At 42.6% G+C, this 22650-nt stretch overlaps 1 protein-coding gene across 4 annotated transcripts in view; it reads right to left on the reverse strand.

Moving 5' to 3' along the window:
• The window catches only part of ZDHHC21 (zinc finger DHHC-type palmitoyltransferase 21), a 56181-nt gene that overhangs the window by 18536 nt on the left and 14995 nt on the right, over positions 1-22650 (reverse strand). For all 4 annotated transcript variants that reach the window (XM_033948914.1, XM_033949003.1, XM_033948736.1 and 1 more), the window contains 3 exons: positions 12543-12654; positions 6525-6663; positions 543-659 (listed from right to left, as the gene is read on the reverse strand). In XM_033948914.1, coding sequence (XP_033804805.1) covers positions 543-659; positions 6525-6663; positions 12543-12654 — 368 coding nt within the window. The remainder of the gene's footprint in view (positions 1-542; positions 660-6524; positions 6664-12542; positions 12655-22650) is intronic.

Raw genomic sequence — 22650 nt, forward strand, 5'->3', positions numbered from 1 at the left:
GCGCTGGGACAAAGGCACGCGCCGCAAAAAATTAGAGTTTTTAGGGGCTCCGACGGGGGGTTTTGTTGGGGAGCCCCCCCAGTTTACTTAATAGAGATCGTACCGGTGTTGTGGGGGGTTTGGGGGGTTGTCTATGAACGTGCCTTTGTCTTTCGCGGGGTTGTCTATGAACCCATTAAATAGATCAGCAAATATTTACTGACTACAACTAAGAGCCCTAGTTCTCTTCAAGGGTTCTTAGGTAGATTTTGCAAGAAAGTAGCTTGATTTAGTATACCTATTTAAAAAAAATTAAATCTTAGTAAAAACCAACCAGGCTCGAAAATTGAAAAGATCAGACAAATGTACCTTCCAAGATTGGGCCACTCTAGCAGTATGAACCCTGGCTCATCTATTTGAGTCGTACCAAGACTGGTACCAAATGAAGGCATAAAAGCAAAGGCTGGCTCGGGACATCACACCACAACCCCTTGAAATAGCTCTTCAAAGGTAAAGCCTGTGGGAAAATCACTAATGTGATCCTAATGAATTAAAATACTTACAGTTAATATGCCGGTCAGCTGAGTGTAAAACAGGCCACACATTCCACCAAACATTATAATGCCCATAAAGGTGGATGTTCTAAGCAGGGCTAGCTCATGTTTAAATACAAATAAATCCTGCAAAAAGAAGAAAAGAAATGGATGACCAAATGGAACAGAAATCACAAAGAGCAAAACAAAATCTGAAACAAAAATCTATGGGGGTCAAATATTGACAGTTACAGCTTCCCAAAATATGACACATTTTCTAATGCTTTAAAGTACAGCAATTTTGTTCTGGTATGGTAATACTCATATTGAAAATGGTGGCAGTAACTGAAGTAATATCAATCTAGTGGAAAAGTTACAAGTAACCATTATGAATATAATACCAGCTTTGTAGCCTTTGCATGATTTGCTTCTGCTCTACACAAGAAGCTTCTTAATATGCTGAGCAGCCTAAAGGAGTCTTATGTAGAGAATGGCATGGGGACAAGTTTGTCCCTGTGCCCAAAGGAACTCAATTTCCCCATCCTGTCCCTGCCCCATTCCCGTAAACTCTGCCTTAACCACACAAGCCTCGAATACTTATGATTTTAAAATGTTTGAGGCTTGTGCAGATGAGGACGGAGCTTGCACAAATGGGGCAGGGACAGGAAAAGAACTCACGGGGACGGGAAAATGAGTTCTCGTGGGGATGGGGAAAAATTTGTCCCTGTGTTTTGTACTTGGTAGTGGGTTGGAAAATGATAGCATGATGGGAAAAAGGACAATGGTAAATAGAGTACACTCCAAAGAGTGGACAGAAAAAGATGCATGGAACAGTCTCCTGGAAGAGATGATGGAGACTGAGACTGGTGTCTGAATTCAAGAAAGCCTGGGATAGGTGCGTGAGATCTCTTAGAGAGAGAAAGAAATAATGGTTACTGTGGATGGGCACACTGGATGGGCCATTTGGCCTTCATCTGCAATCATGTTTCTATGAGATAGAAAAAAAAAAAAAGCAGACTACACTCTTATGTAAATGACAAGTTTCCAAAAATTAAGAAAACAAATCTTAAAAATATATGAAGTCACACAAACACAAAGCATAACATTTAAATCAGAATTTTAAGGGCATCATAATTTTCACGATTATCATAATTTTCAAAAGGGTAAGCACTGTAGTACTAATGTAGATGTTTGAATCATATGGATTATTTAGTCATGTACCTCCAATAATAAAAAAAAAATGAGGCATGGTTAAGTGCTTCAATATTGTGGTCACACAAGCAAGAGACTATAGAGTGGGTAATCAGAAGTTTTTCTAGTGTGGTAACAGTGGCAAGAAACAGAAACATTAAGGTGATTATGGGAGGTAGCAGCAGATGGGGAGGCGACAGGCCTTAAAACACTGAATTCAGTATTTCTGGTAAAAATACCAATCTAGAACAGGTGTTCTGAAACTGCTTCTATGTACTCTCTTTCTAGAGCAGAGGTTCTTAACCCAGTCCTCGGGACACACCTAGAAGTCATGTTTTCAGGAAATCCACAATGAATATTCATGAGATAGATTTGCAGAAAATGCAGGTAGGGCATGCAGAGTTGTCTCATACATATTTATTGTAAATATCCTGAAAGCCTGGCTAGCTAGGTGTGTCCCAAGGCCTGGGTTGAGAACCTCTGTTCTAGAAAGTGTAACAACAGTTTCAAACATTACAGTACTCCCCCAAAATCTGCGGAGGCTCCGTTCCAGGAACCTCCGCGAATTTCGAAAAACCGCAAATGCGGTTCATGAGCATCCCCTTGCAGACAGGGTCAACCTTACTGTCCCATATGAATTAACTGTTTAACGGTTGAAAGGCCTTATTTGTACCGAGGCCCTTCCTACCCGTTACAAGAGAGTGTGGTGTTGCTCGTCTCCTCATTGAGGGCACAGGCTTTGCTTCATGCTGGCTTAGCTATATGCTGGCTCGGCTTCGTGTTGGCAGTCTTCTCCTTGGTAAACTTAAAAATCCTCAAAAATATGTGAAACACACTAAATCCTTATAAGCTTGGCTACAATACAAGACCAAGTGTCCAAACTGGAACTGTTGGAGAATTATCATAAGGATCTCAAGCGCTCACAGCTAAAAGCTCAATTTATTTTTCAAGCTAATAACCAAAAGGTGAGCTATCATTGGTCCCATAAATTCTCCTATTTTAAATTCTTCTTTTTTATCAACAAACTTTTTATATATAAATATATTTTTTTATAAAGTGTAATATAAATCCTATTTTGCTTCATACACGTTGCATTACAATACTTCTTCAATATACTGATTTTGATTAATCAATAGTACTCTCTCACTCAAGATTGTACTAAAAATCTTTGAGTTTGCTTTAGTAAAATCTTTTGTTAATTTCTATGGTTGGTGACCTTTATTCTAAAAAACTTCCATTTTATAAAAAATTTTTTTGAAAATGTTGATTGACACATTTGCTGGAATGACACAGTGTAGCCATAGAGTAGGTGGAACCGGATGTGACATCAGACGCCCTCACATCTTTTAAAAACTAGAGTTGAACTGGGTGTTCTTGAAGACGGCGAGAAATACCGACAGGCACTCTGTGCCTCTGTGATTTGCAGTCTTTCTGCATGTTAACTTTATAATTCGGTTAACTTAAGCAAAAGATGGTGAGTAGGCTTAACTTTTGATTGTAATATACCCATGCTTTATGTGTTTGGAAATAAGCATTGGAATAAATCTACAGACGATGTAAAAGTGATAAAAACGATAGAAAAAACATAAGGTTAGTGTGTTGACAGTAGATGACTATGAATAGGGACAAAAAAAGCTTTGGAGGGGCTTTAAAACAATAAAGAGTTCCTTGGAACGTTTGAAAAGGAGTAGAACATTTAAAAGTGTTACCGGAAGGATCACCATATAGCTTTCTTTAATGCAAGCATTTAATATTAGTATTTATAGTAAAATATTTTATGCATTTGGAGTTTAAGTGCTGTTTTGTTTCATTTACAGCGGTAATGCTGGTGCTTTTCCTGATGAAGCTCTTATATAAAAAATAATGAGCGAAACGGAGATCTTCCGTCGTCATGAAGCTAAGTACTCTTTAAGTACAATCTTGAGTGAGAGAGTACTATTGATTAATCAAAATCAGTATATTGAAGAAATATTGTAATGCAACGTGTATGAAGCAAAATAGGATTTATATTACACTTTATAAAAAAATATATTTATATATAAAAAGTTTGTTGATAAAAAAGAAGAATTTAAAATAGGAGAATTTATGGGACCAATGATAGCTCACCTTTTGGTTATTAGCTTGAAAAATAAATCGAGCTTTTAGCTGTGAGCGCTTGAGATCCTTATGATAATTCTCCAACAGTTCCAGTTTGGACACTTGGTCTTGTATTGTAGCCAAGCTTATAAGGATTTAGAGTCTTCTCCTTGGTGCCAGTTGTTTTCCTTAATCTTGCCGGCTGGTGTCTTCATGTCTTCCTGCTTGGTGCCAGATGCTCTTCCTTTGCGCTGGCTTGTTCCGACCGCCTCTTCCTGGTACTAAAGTCAGGCTACACCAATCAGGAGCTGCTTTCACACACCAAAGAAGCTCCTAATTGGTGTAACCATGACTTTAGCACCAAGGAAGAGGCGGTCAGAAAATATCGCGAATTACCGAGTTCATGATTCACAAATTGCGAATCTACATATGATCAGCATCCATCTGATGATTAGACATGATATCCCAAGAAGTGTGTTATCTGCCTACTGCAAGACCATACAAAGAGTTTGCCTTTTTTCACCAACTTAAAAATCTGTCCCCTTTCTCTGTCCGTCACCTCCAAAGAACTCCCTCTCCATTGCCCCTTTCCCCATCATTCTTCACTTATTCTTCCAGCTCCTATCTTCAATAATAATAATAATTTTATTCTTATATACCGCCAAAGCCATGGAAGTTTGAGGCGGTTTACAGCAAGAAGCGCTGGACAATCAGCGAAGAGGTTACAATCAAAGTCAACAATGCAATCTTACATAATGAAAGAATTGGAAAACTACATAGCTCTTAGGGTTACTAGTTGAATAAGCAGAGCAGTATAGAATCTTAGTTTACAAATCGACTGAACAAACTCGTTTTTACCAGTTTTCTAAAATTGAAGTAGGATGAGGAGAGCGTGATAACGTTACTAAGCCAATCGTTCCATTTGCCTGCCTGGAAGGCAAGAGTTCTATCCAAGAATCTTTTGCAGTGGCAGGCTTTTATTGTCGGATAGGTGAACAGATGTATTCTTCGTGCGGGCCTAAAAGAACAGTTTTTGTTTTCATTGGCCTAAAAGAACTTGCCAGATTAAAATGGGAAACTAGATAAGTGGGGGCCAGACCAAATATTGATTTATAACACAGACAAGAGAACTTAAACAGGATTCGCGCCTCTAGGGGCAGCCAATGGAGTTTTTGATAGTAGGGGCTTATGTGTTCAGCCCCTTTCTCGCACATTCCCCCTTTTTAGCCCCCAGCTTCAGTCCCAGTTCTTTTCTGTCCCCTTTTGTAGCCCCACTCCCCTTTAAAGCCTCTTTCCCTCACATGTCCCCTTGTTTCAGCCCCAGCTCCAAACCCCTTTTTAGCCCCCCCAGCCCCCTTCTCCCATTTTTTCCTTTTCAGCTTCCAGCCCCAGCCCCCTTTTCTCATATGTTTCTTTTTCAGCCTCCTCACACATATTCCCTTTTCTGCCCCCAGCTCCCTTCTCTTACATATCCCCATTGTCAGCTTGCAGCTCCTTTCTTTAACATGTTCCCTTTTTACAATACTGACCCCAGCTCCAGCCCCCTTCTCCCACCTACCCCTTTTATTCAACCTCTATTTGATCCCTTTTGCCTCTAAAGTAAGAACCCCCCTTTAAAGCCTCCTTCCCTTACATGTCCCCTATTTTCAGCCCCAGCTCCAAACCCCTATTTAGCCCCCCAGCCCCCCTTCTCCCTTTCAGCTTCCATGCCACTGGCTTCGGGCTCGCAGCATCGCCAAGGGAGGGCAATTGGGAAACTGCCACAGGCTCTTGGCAGACGGTGAGAAGGGGGGAGTTGCCGCCATGGTGGTCGCCACTAGCTCCGGGCTCACAGCGTCGCTGAGGGAGGGCGATGGGGAAACCGCTGCAGGTTCCTTCAAGCAGGGGAGAGTTCTATTGTACTGTGGATGCGGAGGCACAGAGGCACAATCCTAGCGTGCATGTGCGCTAAGGGTTTTTATTATTATTGATGCAAAATTGTCATTTCTTTAATAAGACATTAACTATTTTTTCTGCGGCCCTCCAAGTACCTACAAATCCAAAATGTGGCCCTGCAAAGGGTCTGAGTTTGAGACCACCGCTCTACATTATTAACTAATGAATGGGTAGGCAGAATCATGCATTTTACTACACTTATAATACAGCTTCTGTAACTTCTACAATTTTGAGCAGCATAAGTGCTAAAAAAAAATATATCAATCAAAAATATATACAGGCTAAAGAGAGATTAATCTTAACATTCCCAAAAATACCTCTCCTATTTAAACTCTTAGTTTCTAATATAGCTAGAAACAGTGGTAAATGCTTTCTATTAGACTTGTCTCTGGCAATCAAATTCTTAGAAATTAAAAAAATATCCCAGATGAACCGATAGGGAATGATAATTTGACAACCCCATTTACATTTTTCGCAAGTACACATGCCTATGTCATCCAAAGTTTATGGGCTCCTTTTACAAAGGTGCGTTAGGGCCTTAACGCGCGGAATAGCGCGGGCTAAAATTCCGGGCGTGCTAGCTGCTAGCGCCTCCTCTTGAGCAGGCAGTAGTTTTTCGGGTATCGCGCACTAATCCGGTGCGTGCGTTAAAAATGCTAGCGCACCTTTGTAAAAGGAGCCCTATATATCAAGGCCTTTAAAGAACTGAAATAAGACTGGATTTAAACAATTACTTTTTTTGGTTCTTAGAAGTGCTGTGTGGTAACATATGAACTACTTCCATTACTGCCTATACGCAAGGTTTCTTACCCCATTAACAGTGTGCAGGGGCTGGAAGTAGTAGTACTGGCAGAAATCGAGCAGCAGTGTGTAGGCACTGAGGAGCTGAGCATAGAAGCACAGTTGCAGAAACAGCCAATGGTTGTCCTCCCCAACACAGTTGTTTATCCTGCAGAAAAATGATAGGTTACATAAGCTGCTCTCAAGCTTCCCCCACACAGGACCCTGTTCAGAAACTCTGAGCAAACTTCAGGGTCAACCACAAAAAAGTGTTAACAACCCAAACGTTTTTCTCCAGCTATTGATGTTTTTTCAATTGCGCAGTTTTCTACTTGACCAAGTCCATCCCCATATTTGACCACCTTTAGGTTTTAGGATTTGATCCACATTTTTGCATTAGGACTTTCAGGGACCCTTGAGGAAGACAGGGTTGTCAAAACAGACCGTGTTGGGTCCTTAGTCCCCAGTTTTGGGGTCCTTGACATCTCGTCGTGTGGATCAATTGACTGTATTTTCAATAAAGACCTGCATCTTGGACATCGTCGTCTCCACAGCATTTTTGTTCCTGTTTTGGTTGACCTTTGGGTCTGTAGAGTATTAAAGGTCACATTTTTCATCCTCCTAATCCTGCTATCATTCTGGACGAGATTTGGAACAATTTGAAAAATGCCCCTCACTCTGGGGTCTTTTTATTAAGGAGCACTAGCCATTTTAGCGCACGCTAAATGCGGCTATTATATTCTATGGATGCGTGAGCGTGCGCTAAAACGGCTAGCGTGCCTTAGTAAAAGGACCCCTCTATATTTGAGTTCTGGATTTATGGGGAAAGTAGATGAACTGGGACCACAAACACCTGATGAATAGGGATGTAAATGGATTTTAACTAGGTGGGTATACTGCATGTAGTAAATGAAATGTCCAAAAATCTTACAAATAAAATATTTATAAATGACAAACTAGGAACCCATAAATGTGAACAGCGAGTTTATGCTAAGCACAATCTTATTTTTCTCCTAACCTGAAAACATTTTCATAACTGACTCAAAAGATTTACACATTTGTTTTAAATCAGACCATGAAATTAACAACAACTAGCAAGAACCTGCATGAAGTGTAATGAAGTTATCGACATCCTTCCCTACCATGGCCAAGTTCTTCCTATCCCAGCCCTTCATCCAACAACTCTCTTCATTGCCCATGATCTGTTCTCCATCTCTTTTCACTGCCTTCCAGCTCCCTATATTTGCTCTCAACAGCTACTACGTTTAATGGTTTTATCACTACAACCATCCTCTCCCAAATCATTCCTCTTTCTCAGTCCACCCATCCCTCTCACTTAGCCCAACTATTCACTTTTACTCTAACCCCCTTCTAATCATCCCCCTTCATGTCATTAGAACATAAGAATAGCCTTACTGGATTAGACCAATGGTCCATCTAGCCCAGTATCCCATCTTCATGGAAGCCAATCCAGGTCACAAGTACCTGGTAAAAACCGAAATAGTAGCAGCATTCCATGCCACCGATCCAAGGCAAGCAGTGGCTTCTCCCATGTCTGTCTCAACAGCAGATTATGTACTTTTCCTCCAGGAACTTGGCCAAACTTTTTTTTTTTTTTTTAATCAGCTACATTAACTGCTCTTACCACATCCTCTGGCAACGCTTTACAGAGCTTAACTACTCTCTGAGTGAAAAAAATATTTCCTCCTATTGGTTTTAAAAGTATTACTCTGTAACTTCATTGAGTGTCTCCTAGTCCAGTGTTTCTCAACTTCTTCAAGCCAAGTACCCCCTAAGTCTAACAAATATCAACCGAGTACCCCTACCCAAGCTCCGCCCCTAACCCTACCCCCATAATAGTACTAATTGTAATGCAATTTCTTCCATTCATTTTTCATATATACACAATATAATCTTATTAATTCATAATGGTAACCACAAAATTAAAAAAAAAACAACCCCACAAAGCATGCAGAGAAAATATTAATTATCATTTATATTTGGGTTTTTTTTTCAAAGAGGTCAAGGCAGATGAGTTTAAAATATGCAATGTCACATCAGTGACAATCTATCATCGGGTACAGTTTAAGATTTTGAAAATAATACACCAAGGGATATACGACACCCTTCCAGTACAGATCCCTGCAACACACTACTATTTATCCTTCTCCATTGAGAAAAATGGCCATTTAACCCTACCCTTTGTTTTCTATTCAATAACCAATTTTTAATCCACAATTGAACATTGCTTCCTATCCCATGACTCTAATTTTCTCAGGAGCATCTCATGAGGAACTTTATCAAAAGCTTTCTGGAAATCTGGATACACTACATCAACTGGTTTGTCTTTATCCACATGTTTATTCACACCTTCAAAGTAGTCGAGAAAATTGGTGAGGAAATACCTCCCTCGGCTGAACCCATGCTGTCTCTGTCTCATTAAATCATGTTTGGTTACATGTTCCATAATTTTATTTTTTATAATTATTTCCCCTGCCCCGTGCAGTGCCATCATCAAAATGGCTGCCATGAGTTCCGTTGTAGTCTCGAGACTACAACGGGAATTCACAGCAGCCATTTTGATGATGGCTCTGCATAGGGCAGGAGCATAGGAAGATCGCTCCTTCCCCGCGTTACCGCTAGACCACCAGGTAAGGTCTGGGGGATGTCCAGGGCAGCGTTTCCCCATTAAAAAACAAGGGGCAAAAAAAAAAAAAAATCACGACATAACCAAATTCATGAGTGGGGAAACTGCAAATCAGGAGGGGCAGCTGTATTTTGCCTGGCACTGAGGTCAGGCTTACTGGTCTATAATTCCCTGGATCTCCCCTGGAACTCTTTTTAAAAATTGGCGTAACATTGGCCACCCTCCAATCTTCAGGTACTACAGATGATTTGAGCGACAGGTTACAGATCACTAACAGATCAGCAATTTCAAGTTTGAGTTTTTTCAGTACCCTGGAATGTACACCATCTGATTTATCATTCTTTAACTTGTCTATTTGGCTTAGTATGTCTTCCAGGTTCACTGAGATTTTTCTTTCGATTCTTCCACCTCATCACTCTTGAAAACCATTTCCAGTTCCGGAAGATTTCTTACACCTTCTTCTGTAAAGACCAAAGCAAATAATTCATTCAGTCTCTTCGCTATGGCCTTATCTTCCCTGAGCGCACCTTTTATTCCTTCACAGGTTTTCTGCTTTTGATGTACTTAAAAAAATTATTACTCTTGAGTTTTTGCCTCTTTGGCAAATTTTTCTTCATATTCTTGTTTAGCTTTCTTTATCAATGTTTTGCTTTCAACTTGCAAGTGCTTATGTCTCTTCTTATTTTCTTCATTGGGATCCTTTTTCATTCTTTAAAGGATGTTTTCTTGGCTGTAATAGCCTCTTCCACTTCGCCTTTTAACCACGCCCTTGCGATCTACTGGTCGATCACGATTGACCTTTTGGGCACCCCTGCTCTACAACTTAGGAAGTGGCACCACTGGCACACCCTCCCAGGGTGCCATCTGCCTCAGAAGCAGCCCTACTAACAATACTTGTTAGTGTAGTTCTTCTCTTAAATAATTTTTTTTAACATAGTTTTTTTTTTTTCTTTTAAATGTAAATCAACATGCAAGCCAGCAAAGCCCTGGCCTATGATAAATAAAATCTTACCCTCAAAAGTTAACATTTTATACCTTTATGAATATAAAAAGAACAAGACTGTCACAATTGGTTGGTTCACTGGTCCTACCTGCTTTCAATTACAGTAGAAGCAGGGAAGACCATTTTTAGCTGCGTTAAAAATTATTTTTTTTGCGCTTCTGTCCTGCTAGTTCAAGGTTCTGAGCAAGTTTTCAATATCTAAGCATCTTACAAGCCATGTAAGCAACCAAAGCCAGGGTTAGATATTACCAAGATCAATACCTGTTGCAATAAACATAGCTTTTGACTGTTCTGATGCATGTTCTCTGGAGGAAGCTCTAGCAGCATCTGGTCTTAATGTATTAACAAAAATAATTCATTGATCTGTTACGAGGGAAAGAGGAATGGGACTTACAATCAAAATGATTTTACATATTATGTGCAGGTACTTATTTTATACCTGGAATATTGGAGGATTAAATGACTTGTCCAGAGTTACAAGGAGCTGCAGTGGGAATAGAACCCAGTTCCCCAGGTTCTTAGGCCGTCACATCATTCTATTGTATTTCTGCCTCTTCATGACACCTTTTTTAAATACTTCCTCCGCACTGTTTCTCTCTCTCTTCTGTGTATTACTGCTGCCCTGAAAGAGCTGTCCACTTCTAATGATAAGCAAAGGAAATAACTTAGTACACTACACTAGGAGCTCCTTTTACTAAGCTGTGTTAGGGCTTTAATGCATGGAATAGCGCGTGCTACAATGCTGTGTGCGCTAGATGCTAGTGCTTCCCTGCACTGTTTACCTTTGAGGAGCAGCCTGCAGACAAGATCACGGTGCTAGTGATCTTTGTAAACTGCTTCAGAGCTATTTCCTCCTCCGCGATCCTGCTTCTGACTTCAGAGGAGGGGCGGGACCGCGGCAGAGGAAATAGCTCCGAAGCAGTTTACAAAGATCGCTAGCACCGCGATCTTCTCTGCAGGCTGCTCCTTTAAGGTAAATGGTGCGGGGAGGCCAGGAGTGAAGCCGGACACCAGTGGGAGGCCAGGGGGAACACTCAGGCCTTCCAAAGGGGGGTGAGCAGTCCTTCGAGATGGAGGGTGGGACAGGCCTTTGGGTGGACAGGCAGGCAGGCCTTGAGGGGTGGGATGCAGGCCTTTAAGGGGGGGACAAGTCTTCAAAAGGGGGGGGAGACAGGCCTTCAGGGATAGTGGCACAGGCCTTCGGGGGGACAGACCTTAAGGGGAGGGGGCTCTGGTGTAGAAGTACATGGAGGGAGGGAGGGCGTGAAGGGGGGGTTCAAAGAGACATGCATATGCCAGACTTTGGAGGGGGGAGAAATAATGGGTCTAAAAATAGAGGAGAGGGAGAGAGATGGACAATGGGATTTAGGGAGGGAATGAACAGAAAGGGAGAGAAGTTGGACATAAGGGATGGTATGGAGGGGGGCTAGAGATACTGGATAGGAGGGTAGTTGGGAAGAGAAAGGGAGAGATGGTGGACCCTGGGGTGGTGGGGTAGGAGGGAGAGATGTTGGATGAAAGGGTAGTTGAGGAAAGGTGGATCTGGGGATGGAGACGAAAAAAAGGAAAGATGCCAGACCTCCGGGGGAGGGAAGGGAAACGGATGGCAGATGGATGGTTAGCACAGAGAAAGAAGGAGACCCTGGCAAGCAAGTTATCAGAAGACAACCAGAGCCTGGGACCAACAAGATCTGAATATTGACCAGACAACAAAAGGTAGAAAAAATAATTTTATTTTCTGTTTTGTGATTACAATGTCAGATTTGAAAAGTATATCCTGCCAGAGCTGGTGTTAGACCGCAAACGTGTGCTAGGATTTAACAGAGAGAGGAAAAGTCTTTTTTGTTTGTTTATTTTGTTTACACCACAGCGCCAGTGTGGTAGGAGATGCCAAAGGGGGTGAAGAAGCTATAAAATAAACCCACCAGGATGTTTGAAAAAAACACCCAATTGGGCAGGAAAATCGAATCGAATCGAAAAACCAATTCATAAGGCTGAATCGAATCAAATTTTTTTTCCTGAATCGGGCAGCACTAATGTGAACATCTGAATCTGAATACAATCATTATAACCTTAAATCATATCTGAAATTTTACAGATAGCCAATGCAATTCAAAAAAGTTATGAATATCCACAGCAGAAGAGTAATAATAATAATAATAATAATAATTTATTTTTTGTATACTGCTATACCAAAACAGGTTCAAAGCGGTTCACAGCAAGATAAAAATACAAACAACCAATAAAATTGAAATGACATAGCAAAACAATCAATTAATTGGAATACATCAATTAAGAATCAGTTAAAATTGAAATGCATCAGCTAAGAAACAAAAATGAGTTGAACAGTTGTAGTACTAGGATTTAGAACTTGTGTGTAGAGCAGGCTTTGTCTTACCATGGGCAGTGGTGATCCATTCGCCTAACACAGTGCCTACAACGACTGCAGTGGTGGGAACGCTTTGGTCTCATCATATTGCATTTGTTACACAGCTCCCAGTACTCTCTTTCTGGAGAACAGAAAACAAATAACTTAATAAAATTAAGAAGCTTGTCTGGCATCTCTCAAAATATTATGATTATGCCCTCTTCTACCCAACCATGAAAAACTACATCATATCTAGTATGAGGTCTGCTCTTGCTCTATCTATATCTTGCAAACCTTCATTGTTTTGTTTTTTTTCAGAAACACAACTGCTTAAGAAAGCACAGTTCTGTGTATTTAGATAAATTTTTTTTTTAAAGCGACAGCTAGGCCTTTTACTATACAAACGACTGTCTGGAATAGTAAAAGCACGCTGAGATCCAGTCTGAATACAAAATATTGCATGATCCCAACTTTATTGGTGTGTATTTGCATATTCTCCATCTCTGATAGAGAATTAAATCCATTTTCTTCTCATTTGAGAGAATGCTAGTAAAACTGCATATATAACTTAGTTCTCTCAAAGTATTTTTTTTTTTTTACAAATTAAAAATCATGTAAATTGAAAAAGACAATGATCCACTCCTTGCTTGGGTCCTGTAACATCAGTTGATATAAAATGCTTACACTGAACATTTATGTAATCAATCCCTTTACAAGCATCCGGCACGTACCTCTTTCCATATTCACCTTAGGCATTAACTGCCTTAAGAAAAATATGGCTACAAAAAGAAGTTAATTTATATTTAAACAACCAAAGAAGCTTTTGAATGACGGATGCTAAAACAAGTGAAAGCCCTGTGGAATCTATTTGCAAATACCATGCTCTTTCACAACAAATGCAAGGAAGAAGTTGCCCCTTTTGTGAAGCAAAGACATTATATAATATACTCAAGAAATGTGCTAAACTGATAATATCAAAGACTAAACAATTATGGTTTTTATTTATATCCCACTTTATACAAAGTGGGTTCCAAAAACACAGAATACACACATTGCAAGTACACATACATGCAAGCACAGCCTTGTCCTACATAAAATACACATCAAAAACAAATCACCCCACCCTCACATACAGTACTTACTCCCTTGCCACAATTACCCACCCATGTCTCCTTATATCGTTTATACACTCGTTGTTAAACCACATTTTCTTCTCTCTTAGCACTCATATTTCATCTAACAGAACAGGTGATGTTTCAACAAACGTTTAAATGTGCCAAGCAAACCCAGGTGAGCATTCCACTCTGCTGGGCCCGCACATGAAAATGTCACAGCCCTCATGGCTTGCAACTCCTTTCTAGATTGCATAACCAAATCACTGTTACCAGCAGAACGTAACTTTAGGAGCGTAGTCTGATGTGCGATTACCTCTGACAGGTATCGCGGTGACAATCTATGAATTGCTAAATAAGTTACCTTGTTTCCCCCATTATAGGACCTCCTCCTTTAGTAAGACACCCCCCTTTTTTTCCCCACCTGGGAAATATAAGGCCCCCCCCCCCGAAAATAAGGCACTATTTGGCAAGCATGTCTTGGCGACCCAGAGTACTGGTACAGTACCGTATGCGTGGTCACACAACTTCCTGCTTCCGCTGTCCAGGAAAACAAGCCCAGGAACAGCCTCTGTACACCGAGGCCCTGATTCTCCAAAAGTGCGTCCCGATTTTAGGCAGCTGTAGACGTCCTACAGCTGTCTAATCAGCCAATCGGGATGCACGTTTTTTTAAAAAAAATGCTCCCCAGGCAGGCCGCCCGGGAGAGGCGTCCTATACTAAACGCCGATTCTGTAACCGGCGTCTTTAGAGAATCGGGTTAAATTAGATGCGGCCGCTATACTTATGGCAGCAAGGGATCTCCCTGCTGCAATATGTATAGCGGCCGCGGTTGTTGCGGCCGCCTGTCCCATCACCGACAGGAGAATGCCTAACTCCTCCTGTCGGAACCCCGAGCCCCCTCCCCCCCAAACTCGTAATCGCCGACAGGAGGATGCCCAACTCCTCCTGTCGGAACCCCTCCCCCCCCTCCCCCCCCAAACTCGTAATCGCCGACAGGAGGATGCCCAACTCCTCCTGTCGGAACCCCGGAACCCCCTCCCCCCCCAAACTCGTAATCGCCGACAGGAGGATGCCCAACTCCTCCTGTCGGAACCCCGGAACCCCCTCCCCCCTAAATTCGTAATCGCCGACAGGAGGATGCCCAACTCCTCCTGCCGGAAAGCCCAACGACCCCCCGCCCCAACTAATCTCCCTCCCCCAACTAACCTTTCAATGTTGGTCAGCTGGACGGGTCTTGCTGCTGTCCAGCCGACGGGTCTGCCTCGTGGAAATGAGACGGCACGCCCCTTCCCGGCCCATCCCCGCTAAATCTAAGGCCTGATTGGCCAAGGCTAGGCACCTTGGCCAATCAGGCCTTATGATTAGTGGGGATAGGCGGACCCGCTATGCCTAAGGCCTGATTGGTCCAGGCTTCTACAGCCTGGGCCAATCAGGCCTTAGATTTAGCGGGGATGGGCCGGGAAGGGGCGTGCCGTCTCATTTCCATGAGGCAGACCCGTCGGCTGGATGGCAGCAAGACCCGTCCAGCTGACCAACATTGAAAGGTTAGTTGGGGGAGGGAGATTAGTTGGGGCGGGGGGTCGTTGGGCTTTCCGGCAGGAGGAGTTGGGCATCCTCCTGTCGGCGATTACGAGTTTGGGGGGGAGGGGGTTCCGGGGTTCCGACAGGAGGAGTTGGGCATCCTCCTGTCGGCGATTACGAGTTTGGGGGGGGGGGGGTTCCGGGGTTCCGACAGGAGGAGTTGGGCATCCTCCTGTCGGCGATTACGAGTTGGGGGGGAGGGGGTTCCGGGGTTCCGACAGGAGGAGTTGGGCATCCTCCTGTCGGCGATTACGAGTTTGGGGGGGGGATCCGGGGTTCCGACAGGAGGAGTTGGGCATCCTCCTGTCGGCGATTACGAGTTTGGGGGGGGGATCCAGGGTTCCGACAGGAGGAGTTAGGCATTCTCCTGTCGGTGATGGGACAGGCGGCCGCAACAACCGCGGCCGCTATACATATTGCAGCAGGGAGATCCCTTGCTGCCATAAGTATAGCGGCCGCGTCTAATTTAACCCGATTCTCTAAAGACGCCGGTTACAGAATCGGCGTTTAGTATAGGACGCCTCTCCCGGGCGGCCTGCCTGGGGAGAATTTTTTTTTTTTAAACGTGCATCCCGATTGGCTGATTAGACAGCTGTAGGACGTCTACAGCTGCCTAAAATCGGGACGCACTTTTGGAGAATCAGGGCCTTAAATGTTTTTCTGGTTTGTGATACAGTTTTTTCTGGTTTGTGATACAACTTTTCTGGTTTGTGATGACCTGTACCATATACAGGTAATAAATGTCTTTTTTTCAGCAATAAATGTGTACTGTATTCTTCTTCATGGAAAAATAAGACATCCCCCTGAAAATAAGACCTTGTGCATATTTTGGAGTTTTTAAAAATATAAGACAGTCATATATTCGGGGAAACAGGGTAGCAGCAGCAATTTATACCTCACTCTGTACTCTACCTTAAGCCAGTACAACTTGATACATTATTGCACCTTGATAACCTAAATAATGTGCTGATAACAGAATTTTGTGCTACCTGCAATGCTGTTAATACAGTGGACAGAACACCCAGAAGAACTATATTGCAATAGTCTAGACTTGAGAGCACAACTGACTGGAGGACCTTTTCATCTATTCATATCCATCCAATCCCTTATTCTTAGCATGATCTCATTTAATCTTTCACTAGCTTCATCCACTGTACTCTCCACAGAGAAAAAAAACTGAATGTCATCAGCATATAACCGGTAGGACACCCCAAGATCACATAACAATGAACATAGTGGTCGGAGATAAATATTAAAGAGCATGGCAGACAAGGCAGACCCCTGTGGAACATCAGTTTTGACAACTTATCGTGCTGAACATCTACCATGTACCTTGACTTCCTGCATACAACCATGCAGGAATGACCAAAACCATGTTAACCCTTCTCTGCTAATTCCACAGCTGTTAAGTCTATCCAGCAAAATTCTGTGATCTAAAGTGTCAAATGCTGCTGATATGTCAAGAAAGGTTACCAAAAATGTATTGCCCTGATCAAAACTGCATCTAACTTAGAATAACCCATGTAAAGATATGAAATGTCATTATAACACCAAATCTGAAATTCCACATGCAGAACAAAAAAACACCCAAGGAGATCCACACTTGGTCAGCATACCACAGCTTTCTGGGCCAATCTGGGGCTACACAGATAATCTCTATCCTGAATCTCTAGCCAACGAGGCCGTATAATAAAGAAAAAAAAAAGTACAAAACTGTCTGCAGCCGGGGTGCTCGACACTTGTTCCCATCTTTGACTAACATACCTGTGGGCTCTGGCATTCTAGCAAAGGAAGATTAGGTTCTTATCTCAATCTTCTTTCCAGTATAAAGTAATATGAGTCTTGACCAGTGGTTTATTCACCTCTACCTGCAAGTTTTTGCAATAAGAATCAATTACAGCTTTTCAGCTCTGCCTCCTTGTGTCAGTAGGCAGTTCCAATCTTCTCTGTTTGTACCAAAACAGTTATCACCCCTAAAAGAAGAGAAATAACAAGAAGGGGATGGGAACTCTCCGACCAAGTCAAGTCTTTTCTGCTCTGCAACAAAGAATTAAACCTCATAAAACTTAATACAAGCAAGATGGACCCAAACAAGCCACCTACCTGAGTGCAACCACCACTCACATTTATATAGCTATTATAGGCTCTCCCTTGGACTTTTTCATAGCAAGTTATCACATCAGCTTCCTGTATTTGCTGAAAAGTTTAAAAACAATCATCTACATACTCTCTTGGCTGCTCCAAGGCAAGCATTTGGAGACACACATACATGTCCAAGACAGAAAGCAGGCTAAATTGATATCCAACAGGGCAGGTGTCAAGACTCATGTTTCTTTATACTTGAAAGATTATCAAGAACCTAATCTTCCCTTCTAGTGCAAAAAGGACATGAGACTTGACCAATGGGATGTACCAAAGCAGTCCCCTGAGTTTAGGGCAGAACAGATGAGCCTGCTGCTAGCACCGAGAACTCAAAAGCGGCATTCATTTGTGCCTTCATATACACTCTGTAAAACTTTGTGAAAGTATGGAGTGGGGGCCAAGTAGATGCCCTACAAATCTCCTCAGGCAGAACTACCCGGAATTCTGCCCTGAAGATGACACACTTCTGGTGGAATGTGCCTTCAAGGAGATTGGTGGCCGTTCACCACAACCAATGTAGTCAGACGAAATAGCTATGCGGATTTGGAAATCGAAGCCTTAGATGCTGGCTTCCCTGGTCATTTGTCACGATAAATGGAGAACTCTCCTCACATCCAGTAACTCCAAAACTCTGTCCTTTCTCTTTACACCTGCAACCTGGAATGGAGGCAAATAGACTTCCTGACTGACATGGAACACCAACACCACCTTTGACAGAAAGGAAGGCACAGTATGTAGACACACATCAGACTCCGCAAATCTGAGGAACATCTCTCTACAGGGCAGAGCCAGAGATTCTGAAACCCTTTTTGTCAAGGCGATAGCTACCAGGAAACCATTTTGACAGTCAGATCCATCAGTGATACCTCTTGTAAGGGCTGATATGGGGCTCTACTGAGGGCCCGTAGTATGATGTTAAGATTTTACGTTGGAAATGGTTGTCACGCAGGAGTATGCACATGCAATGCTCCCATCAGAAACCTGGATACATCCAGATTGGGAAGCCAAAGACCCTTTCTCCACTTGAGCCATAAGGGGACAAATGCCAGGGTCTTTTTGAGACCATCCTGAAGAAATGAAAAGACCGTGGAAATCAGGATCCTAAAAGGCTCCACCATCTGTTACGCACATCAGAACTGAAAAGTTTTCTATGCCTTAGCATATGTAGCCAGCTTCTTAGATCACAGGAGAGTAGGTATAACCCCCTCCAAATACCCTTTCTTCTTTAGGGCTGCCTACTCAAGAGCCAAGCCATAAGCCCAAAGCGTTCCAGACTCTCTAGGACAATTTGACCCTGTAAAAGCAGTGCTGGGAGCAGAGGCAATCTGAGGCACTTGACCTGCTATAGCCAAATCAGATCCATGTACCATGTGCAATGTGGCCAATCCTGTGCACAAGAATCACCATGCCTTGGTGGATCGCTATTCTTCAAATAATCCTGCCTATCATTGGTCACAAGGGAATACTTATAACAGTTCCTTGTTGGCCATCCATTTTTGAACCACCCTGAAGTTACCCATAAATAGTAATAGACTGTACTCACAGAACTGCCTCGTGACATGCCTACATCAACTCCCAGAAATCCTGATCCGTGAACTTCAGTTTGAAAACCTGAAAATAATAACTCAATTGCAGAGCAGAAGAAAAAAAAAAAAAAAAACCTTTTGAACTCGCTTGCAGAAGGAAAAACTGAGAAGATAGGGGCAGCACACTGACATGAGGTGGAGCTGAAAAGCTGTAGATGATTCCTTCTGCAAAATCTCACAAGTAGAGATGAATAACCCACTGGTCAAGACTCGTGTTCCTTTTTCACTAAGTGAACATTTAAATTTATGATCAGAGAGCTCCATTGTCCCATGGATTAGGAGCACTCGGGGCAGAGCGGGAGCAGAGTAAGGCACACTCTGGGCGTGGGAGTGAACTCCGTCCCCTCCCCTCCCGACGGTGCACCGCTGAGCCAGTTGGAAGGCTCAGCGGGATCTCCCCAACAATTTAAAAGTTTGTTTTTGCCGGTTTCAGTTTCCTTTACCTCTCGCCGGACCTCAACACCTCCCTCCACAACCCACTCTCCTACCCAGACACTAAACACTAAACCTAACCACTGGAAACTACACTGCCTCTACCAGCAGCCCCACCTCCATAATGAAGCTAATTCCACAAACACCCAGATTATCCTATTAATAATCCTTCTCATATCCAGCTGCAAGGTAGAAGCTAACAACCTACCCAACATTCCCACTAGCTCAATTGCAATCAAAACCCTTCACCCTAACTGGAGAGTTCCAATAGACAGAAACTCCAACCACCAAACAAGCGTTCAACACCCCATAACACCAGCATGGGGAAGAAGAGCAACACAACCCAAGACCAAACTGCACCATAACCCAAATTCACTCATCTACCCTAAAACGATTCACAACCACCAAACAGAAACCACCACCCTTAACTGTGCCTACTTAAACGTCAGAGCCCTAGGTCCAAAAACAGAACTTATAAAAACCTGGATAAAAAACAAAAACCTAGACTGCCTCTTCCTCACAGAAACCTGGCTAACATCGGACACAGACCCAAGAATTACAGAAGTCTGCCCTCAAGGATACAAAATTACAGTGACCTGCAGAGAGAAAAAAAGAGGAGGTGGATTAGCGATCTTACTCAAAGACTCCCTAACCTTAAACATATTGTAAAAAACTTCCACCCCTTACATGGACCTTTTAGCATGTCAAATCTCTTCCACCGCACTGAAAAACTCACTAAACTGCATGCTCTGTTATATAACACCGGGAAACTGGGCCATGGTTAGATCCGAATTTGAAAACTTCATATACCAAAACTCACTTACAGCAGCACACAATCTTATCCTAGGAGAACTAAACCTTCATCTTGAAGACCATTCATCCAAGCCAGTAGACAATCTACTTTCTTTCCTCAATGCTCTATCCTTCCAAATTTTAAACCCACAAACTACTCATGACAAAGGACACCAACTGGATATTGCAGCCTTCATGACCCATCAAACATCTACTTCAGAAATTCAAACATCTAATGGAACCTGGTCCCCATCCCTCTGGTTAGACCACTACACTTACACCTTCAACATCATCTGGACCAAAAACAAATCCAAACCAATAACCAAAATAGTATCCTACACATCACGCAAATGCATTGAGCCCGCCATTTTCTGGTCAAAAGTAGACAAAACAATCCAAGAAGATAACCCCAAAGACTTCATTTCACACTGGGGCTATTTGAGCAACAACATCCTTTATGAACAAGCCCCACTTCGAACCAAAACCAGAACATGCAGATGATCAGACCAATGGTTCGACGAAGAATTACTCCTACTCAAGAGATAATGTAGACGTCTGGAAAGAAAATGGAGAAAAACCAACCAAGATCACACGAAAACCGCCTGGAAAAAAATTAACAAACCATACAAACTTCTATTAAAAGAAAAGAGAAAAAAACATTACACCAACCTAATAGGCACGGAAACCCAAGACACCAAAAAACTATTCCAAATATTAAAAGATCTAACTAACACCATACCCTATTTGACCACTAACAATAACTCCTCCCCTTCAGCCTCCCTCCTAGCTGAACACTTCAAGAATAAAATTACAAACACCAGAGCTACTCTCATTAGTAACCCAACCCACCTACTAGAAGTCACAATACTCCCCACAGAAAATGAATCTTGTGCTGCAGACAGATCTTGGTCCCAATTCCCTAAGATACATTGGACCAAATTCAACAAACTCTACAATAAGTACAGCCACGCATCATGTGAACTCAACCACTGCCCGCCATATCTTCTGTCATCAGCAAGCACTAAGTTCCGTACCTTACTCCTACACTGGATACAAACCATGCTCACAGATGGCATTTTCCCGAATGACCTCAGCGAAATCATCATCACCCCAATCTTAAAAGACCCAAAAGGACCAACAGACCTCTCATCCAACTACAGACCAATAGCCTCAATACCTCTATATATCAAACTAACAGAAGGATTAGTAGCCAAATTCCTCACCAACTATCTCGAGGACCATAACTTACTCCATCCCACGCAATCCGGCTTCAGAACTAACTTCAGCACAGAGACACAACTAGGCTCCCTTATCGACACAGCAAGACAACACCTCAGCATTGGAAAAAAAAAATGCTGCTCATACAGTTGGACCTGACGGCGGCATTTGACCTGGTAGACCATAACATCCTACTGCAAATCTTGGACTCAATAGGCATCTCAGATAAAGTATACTCATGGTTTGAAGGTTTCTTAAAATCCAGAACATACAAAGTAAAATCAGACAAAGAAAAATCCAAACCTTGGTCCAACCCCTGCGGCGTTCCACAAGGGTCCCCACTGTCCCCTACTCTCTTCAACCTATATACGGCCTCTCTTGGCGTTTACCTGAACAAACAAGGCCTATCCTCTTATAGCTATGCTGATGACATCACCATCCTCATTCCTTTCGACCAACCAATGCTCTTAATGTCAGACACACTACACAGAACTCTAGCTACAGTTACGACTTGGATGGAAGACCACAAAATGAAACTCAATCCAGACAAAACTAAATTCATCCTCCTAGAAAATAACAAAATCCCAACCATAACCAACTTGTTATGTTAGTTGTTTTCTCCAACTTGTTCTAAATTTACTACTTAGTAGCTTCATTGGAGTACTGTGTGCAGTTCTGGAGGCCACATTACCGTAAAGATATACTTCGAGCTGAGTCAGTCCAGCGAATGGCCACTAGGATGGTCTCTGGACTCAAGGGTCTATCATACGAGGAAAGACTGAGCAAGTTGCAGCTCTACTCTCTAGAACAGCACAGGGAGAGGGGTGACATGATTGAGACATTTAAGTACGTCACAGGTCGTGTCGAGGTGGAAAACGACATATTCTTTCCTAAGGGACCTTCAGTCACAAGGGGGCACCCGCTCAAACTCAGAGGAGGGAGATTTGGTGGTGACACCAGGAAGTATTTCTTTACAGAAAGGGTGGTGGATCACTGGAACAAACTACTGGTGCAGGTGATCAAGGCCACTAGCGTGCTTGACTTTAAGAATAAATGGGACATCCACGTGGGATCTCTACGTGGGTCGAGCAGCACTCTGACTTAATGGGGTGGGACAGTAGAGTGGGCAGACTTGATGGGCTATAGCCCTTTTCTGCCCTCATCTTTATGTTTCTATTGTATGTCCCCCTAGTCCTTGTATTTTCGGAAAAAGAGTAAACGTGTAATTCATATCTACCATTTCCATTCCACTCAGTATTTTATAGACCTCTA

The sequence above is a fragment of the Geotrypetes seraphini genome, chromosome 1 (assembly GCF_902459505.1).
Source record: "Geotrypetes seraphini chromosome 1, aGeoSer1.1, whole genome shotgun sequence".
In the NCBI taxonomy this organism is placed as follows: domain Eukaryota; kingdom Metazoa; phylum Chordata; class Amphibia; order Gymnophiona; family Dermophiidae; genus Geotrypetes; species Geotrypetes seraphini.